This window comes from Hirundo rustica, chromosome 4 (assembly GCF_015227805.2).
Source record: "Hirundo rustica isolate bHirRus1 chromosome 4, bHirRus1.pri.v3, whole genome shotgun sequence".
NCBI classification, from domain to species: Eukaryota; Metazoa; Chordata; class Aves; order Passeriformes; family Hirundinidae; genus Hirundo; species Hirundo rustica.
In genome coordinates, this window is record NC_053453.1 from 33,696,923 (window position 1) to 33,717,811 (window position 20,889).

Here is a 20,889-nt window from a genome sequence, read left to right on the forward strand (position 1 = left end):
GATTGAAAATGAAGGAGGAAATCAAGCCAGACGAGCTGAGCTCTTCGGAGAGGCAGTTCTGGGAAGATTATCACCCCATTAGAGCATCTCATTCTGCCATAGTTATGGGCTTGTCATTACTGTGGTTTTCTAGCTATCATCTTACACTTGGAAAGCATTAACACAGGATTCAGTTCCTTGTAGAATCCCTTCAAATGTATTTGTTTGTGGAAGTAAGTTATCTGTTGCATTTGATGTGACATACTAATTATAATTCTTTTCTCCTGAGACAACTCCTTTTGTTGTTCTTATGAATGCTTTTTTTGCCACATTTCCTTTCTGATATATTTGTTTTATGGTTTTAAGTCCCTTTGAATAAAGGGGATATTTGGTTTTGTTCTTTCTTTAATTGCCATAATTATACCCTTTACTGAATAGTATGTTTGTAGGCATTCATAACTTCTTTTGTGTTAGCATTCCAATATCAGCTAAATGCCTCTGATCCATAGTAAGTGCTGGCTATCGTCTTCCATAAAGCTCTTAAGCAGTTGCCTTAGAACATCAAATATATTGCATTCTATCCCTAACAGAAGAAATAAATTAGTTGGAAAGACCAGTAGCAATTAGGGAAGTATTGCTGTAGTCAAAAAAGGTATCCCACTGGTACAGGAGAGGTTGTCTCAAGTCAGTCTGATCTGGTGCACAGCAAGAAGGCATGTTTATACTTCTTCAGAAAACAGCACTATGTGTCCCTGTCTAGCATGTCTCTAGTAGCCAGCTGGTGACCTCACCAAGCTCCCGCTTGACAAATCTGTCCCTTTCAAGCGTTGATGCATGGGGCTAACGTTTTATCCAGCCTTTCAGTAAAGGGAGAAGCCCCAAGCAATGCCATGGATTGATATCCTACCTCCCTGGGACCAGCTGTTTCAGAAAGCCAGCTCATGTCATGGGAGTCTTTTCTCCCTCTCCATAAAAATAACCAGACCTACAGGACAAGGTATTTCCTTTTCCTCACAGTGAATAACATCCTGACACCTCCATGCCTCAGGCTTAATGCACACATGAAGAAGCAATTATATGACAGACTGTTTCCATCCCAGCTTTCTCCATTATTAAATTACTTCACATTCCCATGTCCTCTCAGCACTGGCTGATCTGTCCCTTGTCACAAGTGTCCCAGGACCCTCAGGACTAGCAACATGCACAAAGATGGTGGATGAGGTATTCACTCTGGGAGTTGCATTGACTTTGAATTCCCTGCAGGAGGATTTCTTTCATGGTTGGGTGCATGAGGAATATTATGTTCCTGAACTAAGTACTCCTGTATCTTAGTTACTTAATATGGGTGCTTGCCTTCCAGAGGCATAGAATCCTGTCGGTTGCTGCTCTATACCACTGCAAATCCAGTAGTGAGGTGGATGTGTTAAATGATGGTCTGATCCGCAAAACCAAAAGGAAATTCTTCCTCAGGAAATATGGTGAAATGTGTGGTTGTTCCTGCTGCAGGCTTTAGGCAAGAGAATAATTTATCAGGGAGGAAGCTGTATCATCCTTCTTGTTAATGCTTTGCATGCATTTTCACTCAAGTGCTTGACAGTATCCGCTGTACTTTATGGCTGACAGTAATAGAAATTGCCCCTGTGTTGTAGGATTTGGACTGGAAGACAGCGAGCCCTTGGCATTAATGCCATTATTCTTGCCAAGGCATCAGAGTGTCACTTCTAGGGAAATGTATCCTTGCAAGTATTTCTCCGGGTTGTCTAATGCACAGCTGACAGATAATACAGTGCCTGTGCCTGGGGTTGTGAGAAATGGCAGAGCACATAATCAGATGACAGTGTATCATGCAGGGCAAACAGGACATTTCTTACTCTTTTTTTCCTTTCATTTCTGACCACATACTTGGCCAACTTAGGTGAATTTTCATTTATATGCCTCCGTGCCTGAGTGCAGTTCTTTCTGCCCCTCCCTGCCTCCTGGTATGGGGAGCTGCTGGTTCCTATGTGAGGTGCTAGAGACCTGTGTTCCAGTGTGAAAAATGAATTATATAGAAACTAATGGTTTGGGGTCATCAAACCATTTAGGAAAGGGGGTGGTTTCTCTGGTTTCCCTTCATCAGTAATGGAGAGAGTAGCAGCTCTCCCAGGAAGCAGACTGGAGTGCATGGCACTTGGATGCTGCTTTGAGTCACTTGCTGAAGGAGAAGCAGGGTGGAAGATGAACTCTTTTAGGCCAGAGTGATAATGTAACACATTATAAGGGAACCTGCATGGGTGGAAAACAATCCTTACCCTCAATTCCCTCACCATTTTGTTTTTTTTTTTTTCTAGTTTGATTCAGGCCTTGGTCTGACAGATCATGTGTCTTATCTCTGGAGGGTCCAGAAGGAAAGAAGAGGGGGTGAGCAACCAGGAAGAGTAAGGAAGGTGACCCCATATATTTCCTTAACAGCCTGCAGTTAATCAGCTAAGAGAGATCAGCCAACACTTCAGTCCATCTGCACTTTAGGTCCCATGACTATTCTGGTGTGCAGTAGCCTTCTTAGCCCCATCATATGTTACTTTCCTACTCTCAGAGTGGCAGCGGTGTAGTTGCTGTGAGAGCTGATATGAGGGATGATCTTTTTTACCTTGTTAATTTTTAGAGCGATCAACACCCTAGGCACACATAACACGTTCGCACAGATGCACTGCTCTCTATCCAGCTTAGGTCAGCTTAAGTTGCCCCTCTGCAGTGTGCAAAGAGCAGTCAGATGGACACTGTTTAACAGTAAGTGCAGAGATAGGCAGTAAGGTTTCTGCTCTCTCATAACACCAAATTTGCTATAATATTAATAACAGTTCTAATTTTGATAGTGCTTGCAGTAAATAGGATGCCTGTTGGGTTTTTGTTCTGCTGGATTTCCTTTTTCCCTCAAAGAATGGCATAGGTGTTGCCTCCAGAATACAAAGGTGCACTCATCCTCCCCCTTCATTGCTTTAACTGAATATCAGAGCTTGGGTTTGCCTCCCTGCTGTTGTCTGAGGTCAGCTGGATTTTAGGCAATGAGAAGTGGCCCATGATAGAGAAACCATGGCCAAATACAGTCCTGTCAAACTGAAAGGTTCTGCTTTTATTCACAGCAACCACTCTTAGACAGCTTCATATTGAGATAATACTCCTTCATTTAAAAGTACTTTGTACTTTAGGTCCTCTGTAACAATCAGAATTCTTACTGGAATGTCACTTACTAAAAAACACTAAGCAACCCACTTCTTGCTCTTTTTCTCTTCTAAGGTAGTTTAAAAAAATTATGGTACAAAAACATTTTGGGTGAATAAGTTATGGGGCCTTATTGAACTCTGTCACAGAAGATGGTAAAACATCTCAGATCACATGAGAATCTAGCAAAAACAGAAAAAAATCCCTATTTCCCAGGTGTTATGTTTGTACTGTCTTCACCCTCACCCAGGCAGCTCCTGTCTTTGCTGCGTTAGTTCTGGCATGGGATACTTAATGCCACACAAACCCCACATTGTACCTCTATGTGCAGCATTTGTCAAACAGAGGTTTGAGATTTAGATGGACATGTTTGATAGAAATGTCACCGTTCTGTGCCGCACAAGAATGAGCACAACTGCGCATCCGTTCATTTGATCGATCCTGCTGCTGTTGGGAGCTGTAAGGGGCTTTCTAGACCAGACCTTAACAATGGATGTCTCGTATTGAAGATGGTGCAGTATTCTGTATTTTTATGTAGAGAAGATACAGTTTTCTGCACTGACCTGGGCTTTACTATATTTGTTCTGAAGTAGCACACCTGTATTGAGATGTTTGTCTACAGTCTTTAATAAGGAATGTCATTAATGTCACAAAATCTTGTCCTGTGTTTGTACAAAAAGTTTTTCTGTCCTTCAGCTCAAAATCTCATGTATTCATCAGAGCAGATTCTTCTGTCATCTGACGCTTATCCAAATGTTTGCCATGTAAGCTGCCTGCAATGGAGCAAATTATTCTGCTCCTTCAAATTTATTTTTAAAAACCCCCAAAACATATGGGCAATACAGAGGGAGCATATGCCTGCAAAGTAAAACATCCTGGTAAATAGAGAGTAGCATCCTCAAAGCAGTGTGTTGTACGTGGCTGTCTGGTGTTTGTATAAAAAGGTACTGGGAGTATTTTGTTTCACCCCTGAACAATTAAGGTTCTTGCTATCCCTCCCTCCCTGCATTCAGAGAACATCAGCAGAGCTTCTTGAGCAACAGCAGCATTTATCAGGATGTCCATATAGGTCAGTGGGAATACAGTGAAGGCATGCAAAAACCCATTTTCAGAAGGAGACCTGAAACTATTACGAAGGTAATTTTGGGTTAATTTGTTTGAGGGCACCATCCTGAAGTCACCCATGCACAGAGTAATCCAGAGGAAGGATGCAGGTGGTGGTGAATCCAGCCCAGATCAGAGTAGATGTATTTGTCATTACAGGAGCAGTGACTGGCCAGACAGTGTGTTCTCTTGCATAGCTAATGAGAGCAGGTTTCTAATAAGACCAAGTGTCGGAGACGTGTCACTGCACTGAGCTGATGGAGTATGCACTGTGTGGCAACACAAGGAGCAAGGATGGCACTTTTTCTTATTATAGCTCAGTGAACAAATGCGTAGGTCTGAAGGTGCAAATCAGAAGAAGTCTGGTGCTCAGAATGCTGACAAGTATTGTCAAGTATTCCCCTGCCAGATGCAGTCTCTGCAAGGCTGCTTACTCTTCTGGATCCAGTATTGTTATGTCACTGAAAGCTTTTATTTCTTGCCTTAAATTTCCTTTGGCAGCAGTTGTTTAGATCTTTTTACTTGGAGATTTAAATAATGAAATTTCTAAATCAAACCGACTAATGGCATATTAAAAAAAAAAATCAGAATTTCCTTAGTGCAGGAAATTACAAGGTTTGGAAGTTTTGCTTGCATCTTAATTACAAGCTTTTTATAAATTAAAAGACTGAAACTTTGCAGAAGAGGGAAGTTTTTAATTAAAATCATTAGGTGTTTTAGAACTGGAATATGTTTGTTAAATATGTTTGTCTCCTTTGTTAAATCAGAATGCTTAAGGGCTTCCCTGATTTGATTTTTTTTTTTTTTATTTTAAATCGCTTCTGCCTGTACAGTGCTTGCATCCTCATGGGTAAAGGTATGCTTTGAAAGTATCTTTCCTTTTCGTACACAACACTGGTGGATCTACCACACTGGCAATGGTACTTCCTGCAGGAATTAGTGCGGGAAATGCTTAAGAGAGGCAGGCTCTCCAGCTTGGTGTTCCCTGAGCGATGGAGGCAGGTCAAGCTGAATGGCACCCTTGATACAGGATGGCAGTGAGGAGGTGCTTTGCGAGGAAGGATCTTTTTCAAAGTTTGAAGTGTCCTACCCTGAGATGGAACTCTGGTGCATTTCTATCAAAATACTGGTTTTATGTCTAGCCTTAGTGATGATGCAGGAAACAACTAATTATTCAGCGGAGTTAAAACATTGCAGATGTGCTTCTTGCTCAAAGGACATGGGCTAGGTCTTCAGTTACCATCTAATCACGTTGCCTCTGTCAGAGACTACACTAATTCTGGGTGGCTTTTCCGCCCACTCTGCGGAGCTCAAGCAGCTTGTTTGGCTTGAGTATGAACTGCTTGTAGGTCTGCTGGAAAACTTTTTCCTAGCAAGCTGGCTTACAACCAGCTTTTTCTATTCAGGCTGTTGGCTATTCTGATCTCCTTAGAGAGTGCCATGTACCTGTGTTGCTAGAGGACTCTATGGATAATAGGAAAAGCTTGCTTGGCTCCTTGGGAGAAGGAGGCTGAGCTCAGCAGCCTGGCTGAGTATTGCAGTGTGCTTTTTAGGAGTGGAGCTGAAGCCTAGATTCCAATAAACCTCTCTGGTGGAAAGGCAGCTTGGGGAAGCTCAGGCAAAAGCTGTCAAGATCATGCATCCACACATGCCACGAGGCTAGCTCAGCAAGGAGAGGCAAGAAGGCCTTTGCACTGTTTATTTCCAGGTTCCGAAGGGGGATCCAGAGCAAAAAGGGCTAAACATGTGCCGGGCTCAAGCTTAAAAGTATGAGAGTCAGCAGCCAGCCTTGAGGCATGGCAGCAGAGCAAAGGGCAGGTAAGGTCAGTGTCCTATAGGAAAAATGGGGCCGGTCACCGGCGTCCCACAGCCAATGGAGACACAAAGGAAAGGAGAAACCAGAGAGCCGGGGACATTGGGGAGGGGAGAAACCGGGGCAAACCACTGTGTGCAAGGCACCATTGGGAAGTTCTCTTTCTCAGGCTGGGCAGGTGACTGTGATCTGTCCTGCCAAGGCCAGACCCTGGGTATTATGTCGAGGGGCTGTAGGGTACTCCACAGGGTACCAGGTGCAGTGATCTTCCAGACCAAGGGAGGCTTTTGCCTATTCCTGTCTCAAATGCAATTTTGTAAATAGAGCTCTAGGGGAGAAAAATAAGTCTAGTTGTAACTCCTTGGTAGATTTCTATATTTGCAAGCAATTTCCACATGATTGACACTTTTGGGCAGGATTGTTTGTTCTCCAAGCAGGTTCATTTTGTTTGGAAGTTGGAAGAGGGGGTTCCTGCTGGGGTTTAGCTGGATTCATCTGGGTGTTACAGTTCTGTTGAGTCTTCTGACAAGCCTTTCTTCATGCCTGAAAATCTTTATTTTCTCAAAATTTGACCTCATTGGTTAAAGCCAACGCTAATTTGCAATGAAACTGGGTTTTGCAGACAGGGGAAGAACAATTACCTGGAACAGTGCATCAGAAAGGCTTAACTTGCAGAACGCTTAAATACTGAGCACTTACTGTCTTCGCTTTCCATTCTAGGTAAAGAGTTCTTTTTTTCTCTTCTCTCAGCATTTTGTCCCTTCTAAGTAGACAAAGGTAAATGTTGCTCAAACCCCTTTCACAGGTGCTATCTTGCTGGCTATTTTATTCTTGTTCTTCATAACCTGAAATTTTATGTAATCAAGCAAAATATCTCCAAGATTTTTGATGACACCGCTTGTTTAGAATTTGTAACTTGCCTTTGGACTCCCGTCATTTGAACCTTACTATTTGTAGTGAGGGTGTGTTCAGAAATACAGCGTGGGACACCAGGATCCTACTGTTTCCAGCCCTGCGCGAAGGTGGAATGAAATTCATAGTAATAGTCTTATACCTTTCTGAGCAGTATTTCTGGGCATGCCCACAAACAGGTCGTGGCACCTGTACAGTGGGGAGTCGCCCACAGACTGCCATGGTTTCTCCATTAGTGTTTGATGTGCGTCGCCTGCAGTCTCCTCTGAGCTTGGCACTGTGTTCAGCGCTGAGCGGGCGTGTGTAAGTCGGGCGTAGGAGCTGGGTTATAGGTGACTGTCCTGAGGAAGATGCAGCTAGTTGTGAAATGATCGTTGTTGTGTGGAAAAGCCACAGTTGAGGTCTTTTAGATAATACCCAGCTTGGACATGAGTAATCCACAGTTTTAGATTGAGTCAACTGGGATGACTTAAACTTCATGCAAAGGTAGTCTTCTTTTCTTTGTGATTTTTACATGAGGGGATTATGACAGATTATGACAAAAGTGACAGAGCAGTAGATGAGCACTAAGATGAAAATGTCTATCCAGGCAGAGAGGACAGGACTGATGCTTCAGTAAGCATCATCGCTGTACTTTGACAGACTAGGTGCAGAAAGGAAGTAGCAGTGAAAATGCATGTTTTGCAGGAACTGGAAAAAATAAATATTTTTCAACTGGCTTATCTGTATTTTTGTGCCCTTTAAGGTTTGCTGATTGCTTTTAAATGGAACAGGAGTAGAATAATTTGAGGCAAATGACTGCAGGTAACTTGAGGCGAAGGATTGCAGGTAACTTGAAACTGAAGGTCAGCTGGGTTTAAGTTATCACTATCTGTTGATAAGCTTAAGTAACTCCGATGGCTTGTCACCGTAGTTTTCCAGGAACTGACCTGGTTTCTCCTTATCTCTCTACCTGTCATTGTTCTATAAAAAATTCTGATGAGAACTTCAGTAACTTAGTTCATGCAGAAGTAGCAATTTGTTTGCCTAGAACTGGGCATCTCTCTCTGTTCCCCCTGTCCTTTCCAGGAGATGCTCTCCAGCCCTTTGGTCACAGCAGCCACTTTCAGGCAAAGGAGACAGCTCTTGTCAGCAGTTTGGCCATTGCAAACCTGGGTTCATCTGGCCTGAGTAGGTGTGCACTGCCACCCTTTATGACTTTTTGGTCTTAATCCTTCTGTTTCAGTTCTTCCCTGTACTAACTAACTCATCTTTGTTTAAAAAAAAAAGTGGACCTAAGGTAAACAGGTAAACATTTGGAAATTTAGCACTGTTGTAAAACCAGTATCAGGCGTATTCAGAGTATTCCTGATTATTAAGTAAACTTAACCCAGGAAAAAGCCTCCTTTGGCAAATTGTTAGAAGCCTGTAAGACTCATACTGCTTGCTGGCATGTCTGGTTTGTCCTTCCAACTATCCCTGCCTTTTTCCCCAGTTGGTGTCTGTATTTACAGCATTTATTATTTCCAGAAAAGTTTCCCTAGTATTTTGCTTATGGTTGGATGATGATCTTACAGGATGGGGATTTCTCCGTTGTAGATGTCACGTCTTTCATTTCTTCACACAGAAGGTAAATTAACAAACAATTTTTTTTTCCCCCAGAAAAAAAAGTAACTATTTTTGCAGGTTACCATATTGCCACCCAGCTGCTATAGCTCTGATGTGCTTCTCAGAGTTGGAACTTTATGCTTACAAAATACCAAGATTTAATTTCAGTTTAGCCAAGGGAAGGGCCTAGGAGCTATGGCTACTGCCCTGCCCATTGCAATTCTCCTTTACTCATTCCAATGCAGCTTTTGCTACCAGAATGTCTATTTCCAAGTGGATATAGGTGAAAAATATAGGCAATAATAGGAGTTTCATAGCTTTTTTAATAAAGGAATTCTGAACTAAGCATGTGAAGCATTCACTCCTTGGCAATTCAGTGAAAGTGGCCTAAGTGGCACATCTGTTTCCTACAGCTGTTTTTGGTATCTTTGCTTCCATATAGCAATCATCAGATCCCTGCTGCAAGCCCTAATCAACCATATATCTGTTGGAGAGAAATATTTGCAAAATACACAAAACTGCAGATACTGGGTCCTACAAATCATCAGCTTTAAATTTTATTCATTCTGATATTTCATCTCATTAAAAAAAAATGGGAGTGATATTTTTCTTTTTTTTTTTTTTTTAACTTCTAACAAATTGAAAACTGTTTCCAGGTGACCTGGAAATATGCAAATTATTTTAGCCCAAAGTTCATTTACTAGCAGATACTATTCTTCATTTTACTGTTGAGTGAGTAAGCAATAGCTACCTACAGTCTCAGGGGATTTTTTTTTTCTATTCCCATTAGCAGGAACCTTGGGTGGTGGGGACTTTTTTCTCCTGCTACTGTAATGACTGAAGATAAATTTAATTAAATGTGGTCCACAATCCAATTTATACTTCCCTGTAGCAGGAAGAATCTTCTCTGTGACACTGAAGGATTTGTTTATTCCCAGCTGCTGTTAGTGGAATTTGAGGCTCCGTGTAATTGGGTTCAAAACCATCCTTTCAGGTAGGCATTTTATTTTCTCACTTAGGCATTACATCTTCTACCAAATCAGAGCAGTACGTAGACAAATGTATTTGAAGCATGGCAGAATTTATCCAATCTTGTTAGGTGACATATAAAATTACCTGTTACTACTACTCGTATAATAGTTTAATCAACCAGCATGGTGATTTTCTGATCATCTATTTTGCATTTATTAGTAATACCACAGACAGAATAAGTAATTCTGACATGATAGGGGTTATTGTTTTGTTCAATTAGTAAAAACATGAATTTTCTGTTCAAAGTTTGGCATACAGAGTTTTGGGGTTTTTTTCTGTTCCCAAAACGTGATGTCCTGTTTCTTAAATCCTCTATTGAGTCAAATTCAGTACTGTTTGTTTTGTGAAAATGAAATTTACTTTTGGGTAACATCATAGTCATGCTCAGAAGACCAGTAATCCCTCACTGGGGCTTTGGTTTTGCAGACTTAGGCCAAGTCTCTCCTAAAAAATTACGCAGATCAAGGTCCATCTGGTCTGACAGACGTACTCCTCAGCCAGACTTGCACTCCTACAGTTAAATCTCTCCAGGAAGTATTAAGCATGGTGATAGAATTTCATTCCAAGACTGGCTGGGTGGTAGATGCCATCCTTCACTCTGAGTGGGTGAGTGAGGAGCTCTGATTCCCCGCTGCTGCCTCACCAATGCAGGGCTGTCCCTGGTCTGTGCTGCTGGCGAGCAGGGACCTCATGGGCAGAGGCTAATGCTCTGCCCAGAAGTGAGCCAGCACCCAAAGCAGACTCTGCAAGCTCTGGCAGGTTGCCCAGGACAGTTTCTTTGCCCCACTTGGTTGGCTGGGCTATACAGGGCCTTAAGTAACTACAAGGAGATGCTCAGGTAAGTGATTAGCATGGGATATGTACATAAGGTTTTATAACTGGTGTTGGAGGCATCTCAGTGGCATAGCTGTTTATTTCACTGAAAAAGAGGAGCATCATGGATCTGTTGCAGAAAAAAAAAAAGTACATATTTATTTTAGAAGGAAAACACAAACGTGCTCAATGTATTAGGGTGGGCGGTTGGAGTTAAGTGTATCAAAGCTAAATGAGCAATAGTGGAAATATTTTACTGTATGTTAGACAGGTTGGACTGAAAAGTGATGTGGGTAAAATGCTGGCACACAGCACAGATTACTGTTTCCTTTTTGTGCTTAACTGCACTGTTACTTCACTTTGGGACTTTAAGAGCTGTCACTGAAAGTCCTGGCTGGGTCAAACGCATGCTCTTATTTATAACATGCAGCAGCGTGTGTGTCATCCTAAAAATGTTTTATTGACCTCCTAAAGATGTGCCATGCATGGAGAGTCATTTTCACTGGATGCAGAGAGTGAATTTTCTCTAGTTATTAATTTCTGAGTCTCATCAGTTACCAAGGTACAGGAGATGCCGTATCTGATTGATGTGCGGATTTCATGCTTTCTTGCTTATCCGGCTGCTCAGGAGTTCCTGGCCTGCACTTCTACAACCATAACTCTCGTCTCAAGAGCTATGTCACCTGCCAGAGGTTCAGAATAATTAATTTTTTTGTCAGGAAAAAGGAACATTTCTCAACATCTCATTTCTAGAAGAAGCCTTCAGATGTTTTCACTTGTCGGCTCTTCACCCAAGATATTAGGAAGGAAGGAAGGATTTTATTGTGACAAATAAGTAGAGCTTAACAAAATGAAATGTACTCACATCTGTATGATCAGGAGGTTTATGGTTCTCTGGAGGTAAAGTTTATGTGCTCATATTAAAACCGGAGTAATTTCAGGGTAGTGTTGGTGGATGAGTGATGCAGTGCCTGCTGCGGAGAGGGCATTATTCAGAGGCAACTGCATCCTCAGCCTTCCAGCAGCTGAGGTAGAACTTCAACCTGACTTCACCCAGTTTACAGATACAGAAGCTAACTAAGAGTATTAGGTTTTCATTACTGTTTGGATTGTGACAAACTGGGTTTTCTTTCCTACTGACCCCCCCTGTTTTGTGTGGATATTTTGTCTCACAGAGTGCTAATGCCAGTCAGGCCTTCCAGATATTGTGCAAAAATTGTTTCTGAGGACACCCACGAGTCATTTTTTCTATTCTGTTGGCAGACACATCATTGGTGAGAAGATAAGAAAGATTTGGGCATACTGATTTCTTTTTAATTTTTTCATGTGCCCAAAATTTAAGACTGCAAGGAAAGGCTCATGGTATGTTTAACAATCATAAAAAAAGGATGGTTGAAGCCCTTAAGAAGATTTGGAATAAGTTTTCCCACAGATCTTGACAGTTTAGGTGCCCTAAATTGGTTTTCAGACACCTACTTTATGATCACCTGTCTGCTTGGCAGACAGTTGCACGGACTCTTTTTACCTCTCTCTCTCTCACTCTCTCTGTCTTTCTTTGCAGAGCTGATTTGCTCATCTAGAGATGGGGCAGTTGGATTTTTGGAGAGTTGTCTGCACCCACAGAGGAGATAAGGGCTGGTCACTCTGGTGAAAAGCCTTGAGTCAGACTGTTGATGCAGAGGAGGCATCTTGCCCTTTGCTCCCTACTCTTCTGGTTGGCAGTGTTCTGAACTGAGCTTTTACTGTTGAGCAAAATAAAGTTCCTTCTCATCTGAGGGACAGATTTTTTTGTCCTCAGTCCCAGCTCCTGTGACTACAAGGACAGAGTATGCCAGGCTTAAGGCTTGGTAAGACATAGTGCCAGCACTTAGTTATGCGTGCAAAGGAGCAGTTGCCACAAAAGCAGTGGCACTCAAAATGTGGAACAGGCAGACTGCCTGCTTAAATTCATGGTCACTTGGCAGCAGCACTGTGGCAAAAGTGTCCTGCCAAGTCATGAGCTGGCGTACTGCCCTCCATTTAGACTCAGACTGTAGGCAGCCAAGTGACCAGCAGCTGTGGCTGTGAATAGCAGGAGGGCAGTAGTCCAAGAACAACAAGAAGAAAAGCTTCTTCTTCTATATCTAGAGATTTTCTTGGTTCTTCCAGACATGTCTTCTCATTTCAAAAGGATCTGGAAGGTGGAAGGTGCCCTAATGCAGCTGCTCTTTTTGAATACTGTCCGCTGGGATCCCCCAGTTACAGAATTCTGCGTAGACACATGTTGTTGCCCAGTCTGTGACTGCCGTAGACAGGAGTGTGTTTGCTTGAATATATAGAATGATATTTGTAGCTTCAAGGAGAGGATTCATTGTTTCTCTGCTCCCTTTGTATGAGCAGGACAACTGAAGTGACCCATAAACAATGGTCTGCATCCTGCAAATGGCTTCTGCACCAGCTTTCCTGCTAATGGCTGTACAAGGATTGGTTTTCATCTTTAAGGATGCCAAAGTGCTTGATTGGACATGGTTTACAGTTTTTAAAGAGATTGATGGATGTCAACAGGAGCTTCAGATTGCTGACTCTCTGTACAGCCCTTCAGAAAGCAGGCATAATTCTCACTTCTCATCCATTTCTACGCTACAGCCTGAAGATGTGATCTGTCACAGGCAACCTCAACCACATCCCCTAGAATCCCTAAATCAAACAGAAATTAATTCTCTGGAAATAGCACGAAGTCAAACATTAAGTTTAATGCTGGAGTGTGCATGGCAGAGGTCGCACTTTAAAGTGGCAGCAGTATAAAGCTGTATGCTCAATATGCTAAGTGAAATTGGTGGGGGTCAGGGTAGAACAAAGTCTACAAAAGCCCTGGCTATGGAAGCTCAAGGGCGTCACTGTCTCACACTTCTAGAGCGCTGAACACAGGGAAGTGATTTCCCCTAGTCTGTCATAGAAGGTTAATGTTGTGGTACAGGCTCATGATCTATTTAAAGGCATTTCTGCAGCATCCTTCAAGATCTTTACCCCAGCATCTCTCATTAACTGTCAGTCTGGTGGAAAATCCTGGCTTTTGAAGTGAATTTTCCTGCTTGTGGTCAAAGAAAATGGCAACAAGAACCTGGGAGAGAGAGTGAGCCAGACTCTCTGCTGACCACAGAGCTTCCCTCGCCATTTGTCATAGAAATACTTAAATAGCTTTCCAGCCAAGTCTCTGAGAAGTAAAAACTTTCCATCACTAGCATCTTTAGGCTGTGTATCTCAGAGACAAGTATTGGCAGCTGGGTCTGAGCACCCACCATGAATAATCTTTATCTTCTTGTCTGTTGAGAGGAACAATAATGTCCCTGGAAAGTGTGGAAGTGCTGATGGGACATGGCATTAAGTACCAGATGTGCTAGGGGAACCTCCAGGCCCCTCTCAGTGATTCCTGCTGCGGTTTCTCTGCTGGCAGCATCCTCAGTGGGCTGGAGATAAATGCTTTTCTGAAACAAAACCTGAAGTGCAGATGTTGGCCAGCTGCATGCAGCTGGACCAAAGCTCTGCTCGTCTTGACAAAGAAGCCAAAACCAAGCCCTTATGAAGGCAATGGCTGGAATGAAACCGAAACGATCAGTCCCCTCATGCAGCAGGGGTAGACATGAGCAATTCTTCCTGCTAAATAACTGGGGCACAATGAGAGGCATATAAGACTCAAGTGTCTTCAAGGAGGGAGCTGCAAGATGATTAATGCTGCAATAGCTGCTTAATTACAAATGCATGTTGGTTGCCAGATTATATCTAGGCTGAATTTAAGGTCTGAATCTTTTCCTGTGAAATACGATCTGGATATCATTGGCATGACAATGAGGGATATGTGTGTTGATAGCTCACTGGGATAAAAAAAATTACTAAGTGTAATGGTTTAGAAATGCAAAGTCTAAGATATCATGTTTTGGTTTTAGTGCATTTGATGAAACAGTCTTAAGTGTTTTAAAAGTAATTTGTTTGTTTGTTTGGGAATGTTTTTTGTTTGTTTGGGGTTTTTTTGTTGTTTTTTTGGGGGAGGGTTTTTTTGTTTTGTTGTTGGTTTGGTTTTTTGTTGTTTTGTTTTGTTTTTGGGGTTTTTTTTTGTGAGGGAGACATTTGGAGAAACATGGGAGGTAATGTGGCTATGTCTGGTTACCCAAAAGATAAAACCTGCAGACATAACTACATCTTGTGAGAGCTTCTGTACTCTCAAGGAGTTCTGTTGAGTTACTTGTTTTTGTGATCTTTTGAAGGGTGAGGCCCTCAGGCTGTTGGTACAATTGTCCAGTAATACCACTGGATTAACATGTCTGCATATTTTGTGTATTGGAATCATGACTTAAATATAGCTCCTTGCCAGGCAGGGTGAGGCAGCAGGTGTGAGGCTTGCAGCGCAGCCCGGGGGGGTGGCTGGGGAGACATGTCCTGCTCTGTGGCATTTTCCAGAGCTTTCCAGCAAACACCAAAGCCCAAGAGCTACTCTGCAAGCACAAAAGTTAGTTCCACTTAAATGGGAGCTAAGAGTGACAGGCTGCAGCAGCTCTTGGAGTGGCTCAGGCGGGAAGTGTCTTGGGCAGGTGTGTTGATAGCACCATGAAGCACTCTTTAGAGTTGCTTTGCTCGAGAGTCGGTGAGAGAGTTTGTGATGGTCGGAAAGGTCTCCACGGTCTGACAGGCTAGGCATAGCCTGGCAGGGTAGGGTAGTGCAGCACGGCTGGAGCACTGCTGCATCGGGATGGGCGTTGCAGTGGGGAGCTCTGTAGCAGGGCAGCAGTGTTGGTCTCTCCATGGGTTAATTTGGTTAATACCAAGTTGTGAGCTACTGAGGTCAGGAGGGGGTTTCCTCTGACTTTTTTGGGATATCTGATGGAGCCTGGTGCTTTGCTGTGTGGAAGTGAAGTACTTTGTTCCATGCTGTTGTGTAGCCAGCATTATGGTTGTGTCACATTGTAGTGGATCTCCACGGGTTCCTTCAGGAGGAGCATTGGCCTGTCACTGGTTACATCCCCAGGCAGTACAGTGTATTGCTGCAGTGCTATATAAGTCACTATTTGTAATACTGTACTGTGTGCAAAGAGGTAACCTTGATGAGTTATTGCTGATTATGATTTGGGTGATGTCAGTAGTTCAGCTTCGTCTGCTCTGACTTCATGTTCAAAGCAAGTATAATCTTGTCTCTTTACTTTTCATGGTGCACAGATTTAACTACTTGTCAAGGAAATAAAGATTTGTTGAAAGGTTAGAGTTATGTCTTCAAAACTGGCATAAACAAAATCTAATTTTATAGTTAATGCAGTAATTCTAGTGCATGGTGTCTGTGAGGGCATAACAAATAATTTTTAATGTGAAAATCTTTAGAAATAAAACTTTATTCAGTTTATTGATTTAATTGCGGTCACATTAGCTGCTTCCTCACTTTGATGTGTGTGCAAATCTTGGGCAAAGTATTGGGTGGATTTAATATTTTTTTTCCAGTTGATGTGATCTCAGTCTGTTCAAGCTGCAGTATAAATGGACGGGATTCCTTTTGAGCCAGCCCTTGGCCAGAAAACCAGTGAGCATTACTCAGAGCTGCCAAGAGAAAAAAGGAGAAGGTGTTAACTCATCCAGGGTTTAAATGGGTCTTTTCCTGGCACGAAATAGCCTGGCAATTTGACATCAGCCACTCAGCAGAGCAGAATAGGACAATGTCATAGTCCATTACAACTGGTACCAATTTGACTTTGAATTTAAATGTGCCAGCAAAACAGGAGTAAAGACAGGCACCCTTCTCTTACTTGCCGCACCTGTCTCTGTATCTGTGGAGTTTTGAATACACTGATTTTGTTTCTTTGAATACAGTGCAGCAATTTTCCATACCACTCTTTCTAGCTGTGGGGAAATCACACATGTGAACGAGTTGAAGAAAATAGCATTGCCTTGGTGCATTTTTCTGTAGCAGTAGGTAGTGGGTAATCTATTATAGTTAGTAGTACCTGGACAATTGTGATTTTGTCATACACCACTGCTCAGGCTGCTTGCCTGTTTTGCCAGTACTTGTACTGAGGGTTTGTTGTTGTTTGGTTTTTTTTTTTTTTTTTTTTAAATTCACTGCTCTCATCAGAAAATGGAAATCACAACATTTTCTGATCCGATTTCTTATTCATTGCCATCTCCTCAGCCTGCCAATATGGCATTACACATGTTATTAGTAAAAGAAGAATTGGAAAATGGAGGAGCAGAATGGGCATGAAAGATGGGAAGGAGAACTGCTGTTGAAGTCACTTCTGGACTGGCTGTGGTTAGCTAGTGTGAGTGGGGTGTACATCTCCCCTTTTTCTCCTCCAGCAGGAGGCCACAGCCTTTTGGATTCAACATGTTCTTTCTCTTTACTGAGATTCAAATAACCAGAAATTACAAATCTTCCTTCATAAAGCTGAAGCCCCCTGAGCCCCTAATTTTACCAACCTTACTCAGAGCTTGTACATCTCCATCAGCTTTCAGAGATCATGCCTCAATTTTGTTTTCTAAAATACAAGTTTGAAGGAAGCCACTATTGTCCACTGGAAATCCAGACAGCATCAAAAAGCTAAGGTAGTTTCTCATATTTTATCTGTTCTCACTTGTTCATTGTTTCTTGTATTTTGATTCATATATTCCTCTTTCTAAAACCTTTCTCATTCCTGTTGCTATGGTAAAAGCCTGCCAAAAAAAGCAGAATTATAGCAGCAAGATACACTGACCTACAAAATAATCAGAACATAGTTGCTCCATACAAAACACTGCTTTCAGAGTAACTGCTAGAAAATCTTGAGTGGGAAGGGGAGGTGGCCAAAGTATAGGGACCATGTACATGAATTCAGATTTAGTGAAAACTCCAGCTTATGGACAAAATTGCTGCTTCTGACTAGTGAATCTGTACAACCAGTTTCCCATACACAGGAATTTTCCATTACTGCAATATTAGCAGTAGTAGACATCCAAAAAAGTGGTCCTGGGTGTCTGTTTCTGATGTTAACCTTCCGGCTCCGATGTGATTTTCTCCTCTGTGTACATGAATGTCATTGATACCGTGTTTTATTACAGTGGCTCATCCTTGCTGGAGGCATGGTTTCTTTTCCAACAAACTGATTTGAAATGAAGTGAAAACCAAACCATGAATTCTTTGGTTCACCTCCCAGGCTGTAAAAATGGATGGTCTCATTAATGATTAACACAGCAGCTGGTAGCTCACAGGAGAGCTAGAAGAAAATCCTGCAGTGTCTCCCTCCTCCAGCAAATACATTGGCTTAACTGTCTTCTGTGCTCATACTACCTTATTTCAGTTTGCACATTTGAATCCCAGCAGGGTGGATCTCTGCCTTCATACCTGCTCTAAGATCAGTAAAGGTGCATTAGATCCTAGTTGCATCAGATAATTTTTTGCAATGTTATTACTACTTAGTGGCTTGCAGTTCCATGTGATGTTAGCATGACTTTTAGAATGCTCTTCTATTTCAAACTACGCTGTGGGCTTTGAAGACTTCTGGGATCTTTTTGCCGACAGCATGGTTATGTCATTAAGAATCAAGTAAAATTTCACAATTTTGCATTTACATGGACATCACTTCTGGGTGCTTTCCTATTGATAAATCCTTGTTGCAGCATTAAACTGTGTAAAAAATATTCACATGTATTATTGTCAGAGAGTGTTTACTCCTCATTTTACTCCTCAGTATTGGGGAGTACACTGTGCCTGGGCAGCTGACAAAAGTGTAATGAACTCTAAAGAACCAGAGGGATCTTTTTAGACTGAATGTTCTCAGAATGTGTCTAACTGGTTGGCACTCAGGAAATAAAAGTGATAAAAAATTACCAACCAAAATTAAAAAAGAAAATATCAAAACCCCAAGAAATCTCTAATATAAAAAACCCCTATTACATAGTAATTTTGCATATGGCAAAAGTGCTAGGAAATCTGGAGGTTTTTCCCTATTACTCTAGAAGAGAACTGTGAGCATATATTTTCTTCTAAACTGAGATTCTTCTAAACTGATTTTTTTTTTTTTAATACTAAAAAATATACTACAGTCTCTGGAACCTTGTGCAAATTCTCAAATAGTTTTTTCTAAGTATAGGTCCATGTTTTCCTCTGTATATGCTGTAAAACGTTGGATGGCTGTATAGTACACCGGTTCCCATCCTGGCAGAGATAGGGCAGGTATGGAAACTCACTTGTGCACAATTACAATGAATAATGCCTCCAGGGTTTATCACAAGGTTGTTTCTGTGGTGTACATGATGATAGAACACCTGACAGTCAGCAGGCTGATCCTAGCCCAGAGGGTGCTTGCTTATCCAGCCATTCTTCAGGGCAGCACCACCTTCTGCAAGGAGATCGCTCTGAGCTGCATGTTGTGCTGGTGCCAGAGGCCAGAAGGAGGATGAAAGAAGGTGGTCAAGGCTCACCTGAGCCCCTGCCACAGCTGTTTGTGGGACAGACAGCAGGTGGGAGGATGCTGGGCATTAAGCCTGTGGTGGCAGAAGTGAGAGCTGCCCCTGCCGTGTCCTACCACGGGACCTGAAGTCCAGCTCCGGCTGGTGCAGCTGTGAGGCTGAAGTACGCTGGAGTGTTTGTAATTTTGGTTGGTGACGCTCAGTTCATTTGCTTTCACTGACCTGAGTGGATATGTGTTTCTCTCATTAGAGATACGAGCTCAACTCGTTGAGCAACAGAAATGCCTGGAGCAGCAGACTGAAATGAGAGTGCAGCTTCTTCAGGATCTGCAGGATTTCTTCCGCAAGAAGTCGGAAATAGAGATGGAGTATTCCCGAAACCTGGAAAAACTGGCAGAGAGGTTCATGGCAAAAACAAGAAGTACAAAGGATCATCAGCAGTACAAGTAAGAGAAATCTGCTTGCCCATTGCCCCCATGTTGTACCTGTTGCTGGTTCAAAGACCTATTTAAAATTTCCACCCCTGCTTAGCAGCGTAGCGGTTCTCATTGCAGTTGAAGGTAGATGAGTGCCTAACTGCTAGTGTTGATGTGGCTCTATGCAGTTACTCATGTCTTCTGACGAGTAGTTTCAGTTTCTTAAAAGTTAAGTTACACAAATATTATCCCTAGCCTACCATCCCTAACCTAAACCACCCAAAATACAGCCAGTGTCTAGAAGAGATGCAGAGCCCCAGAAGCTTGAAAATCTGTGTGCTTATTTCTGGTGGATTTGATAGGATTTTGAAGTATCTGCATGAAGGTCAACATTACAACAACAACAAAAAAGGCAATTTTGGCCAAAAAAGACATTCAGAAAAAAAGCTATTTTGATTTGTTGTTACATGTGAACTTTGCTGCATCTTCACCCCTCTGATTCCTGGGAATAAAGATGTTGTGAATGTTGTGCATTGTTTACAATTTAATGTATCCCTTTAATGGCATAGTATTTTTTTGTGCAAAACAAGTGGTCAGGTAGTATCTGGCATAACGTGTACAGTATGTTTTCTGAAATGCTTCATGTACATCACTTGCTGACACAGTCTCATGTGGTTATTTTCCTGACTTGAGCTGATTAATGAATGTGCATGTCTGGCCCGATAATGTTTAGGGATTTCAAACAGTATTTTGTGTTTTGTAAAAAATAATTTTCCCGCTGTTCACTCAGTGCTGTGCTAGATACACACAGATAGAATTGTTGTTTCAGGACAAAAGTCTTTTCCAAATACATCTAGCAAAGGAAAGGTTAATCAAATACAGCTTGCACAGTTCAAAGATTACATTAATATATATTTCTTAAAATTTGTTTTAGTGACTCAGTGATTCTCTGAAATAACTAATTTGTGCATATGTCACCACTTCAGAGACAGCCCTGGCTTTTATTCTGCTTGTGGCAAAATCTTTTTTTTCTTGTGTGTACAAACTTTTTTCCTTGTTCTTAAACATGTTAAATCCAGACTGGCAGCTGTGCAGGGCGGGTTATAACTTGAATTCTGCCTTTAGCTTTGTTCTTGCAGTTCTCTGCTTTGAGAAGAGCTTACAGCAAAAGTGGCTTTTGTTCTTGGTCCCCTAAGCTGTTTCCACCATTGCTCCCAGAAGAATCAGGAAGGTGTGGATTCAGCTTAGGGACATGCAGAAGCAGTGAGGACCAAGTAATATCGGGATAGCCCTTCAGGAGCGCTCATGTTGTCTGACCTGGCTGATAAAACCCCTTGCTGGGAAGTAACACTGTTAAGATGTCTGTCTGAAACAAATGGAGGAAGTTTTCTTAACTCCCAATTCATTGCAAAGCAAAGCACTGATGATTAGGAAAATACTTTTGTCTGTTAATCATTCCTTGTTACTTAGATTCTGAGGGTGAGAGCTAAAAGTAGACAATTGGATGGGAATTAAAGGCCATATTTCTAACAATGAGAATAGCTAATTATTAGAAGAGTTTGCCAAGAGTTGGAGGAGTTTCTCCCTCAATTCATCACCAGTTCTGCGTGTTGTATCGTCATCCTTTTA

The 20,889-nt window shown here is 42.0% G+C and overlaps 1 protein-coding gene across 3 annotated transcripts in view; it reads left to right on the forward strand.

Moving 5' to 3' along the window:
- SRGAP1 (SLIT-ROBO Rho GTPase activating protein 1) overlaps positions 1 to 20,889 on the forward strand; it is a 145,099-nt gene that overhangs the window by 52,684 nt on the left and 71,526 nt on the right. For 2 of the 3 annotated variants that reach the window (XM_040061513.2, XM_040061514.2), the window contains exon 2: positions 19,095 to 19,290. In XM_040061513.2, the coding sequence (XP_039917447.1) occupies positions 19,095 to 19,290 (196 nt within the window). Of the gene's footprint in view, positions 1 to 18,523; positions 18,609 to 19,094; positions 19,291 to 20,889 lie in introns of those variants that run through there. The other variant, XM_040061515.2, reaches the window with a different exon arrangement.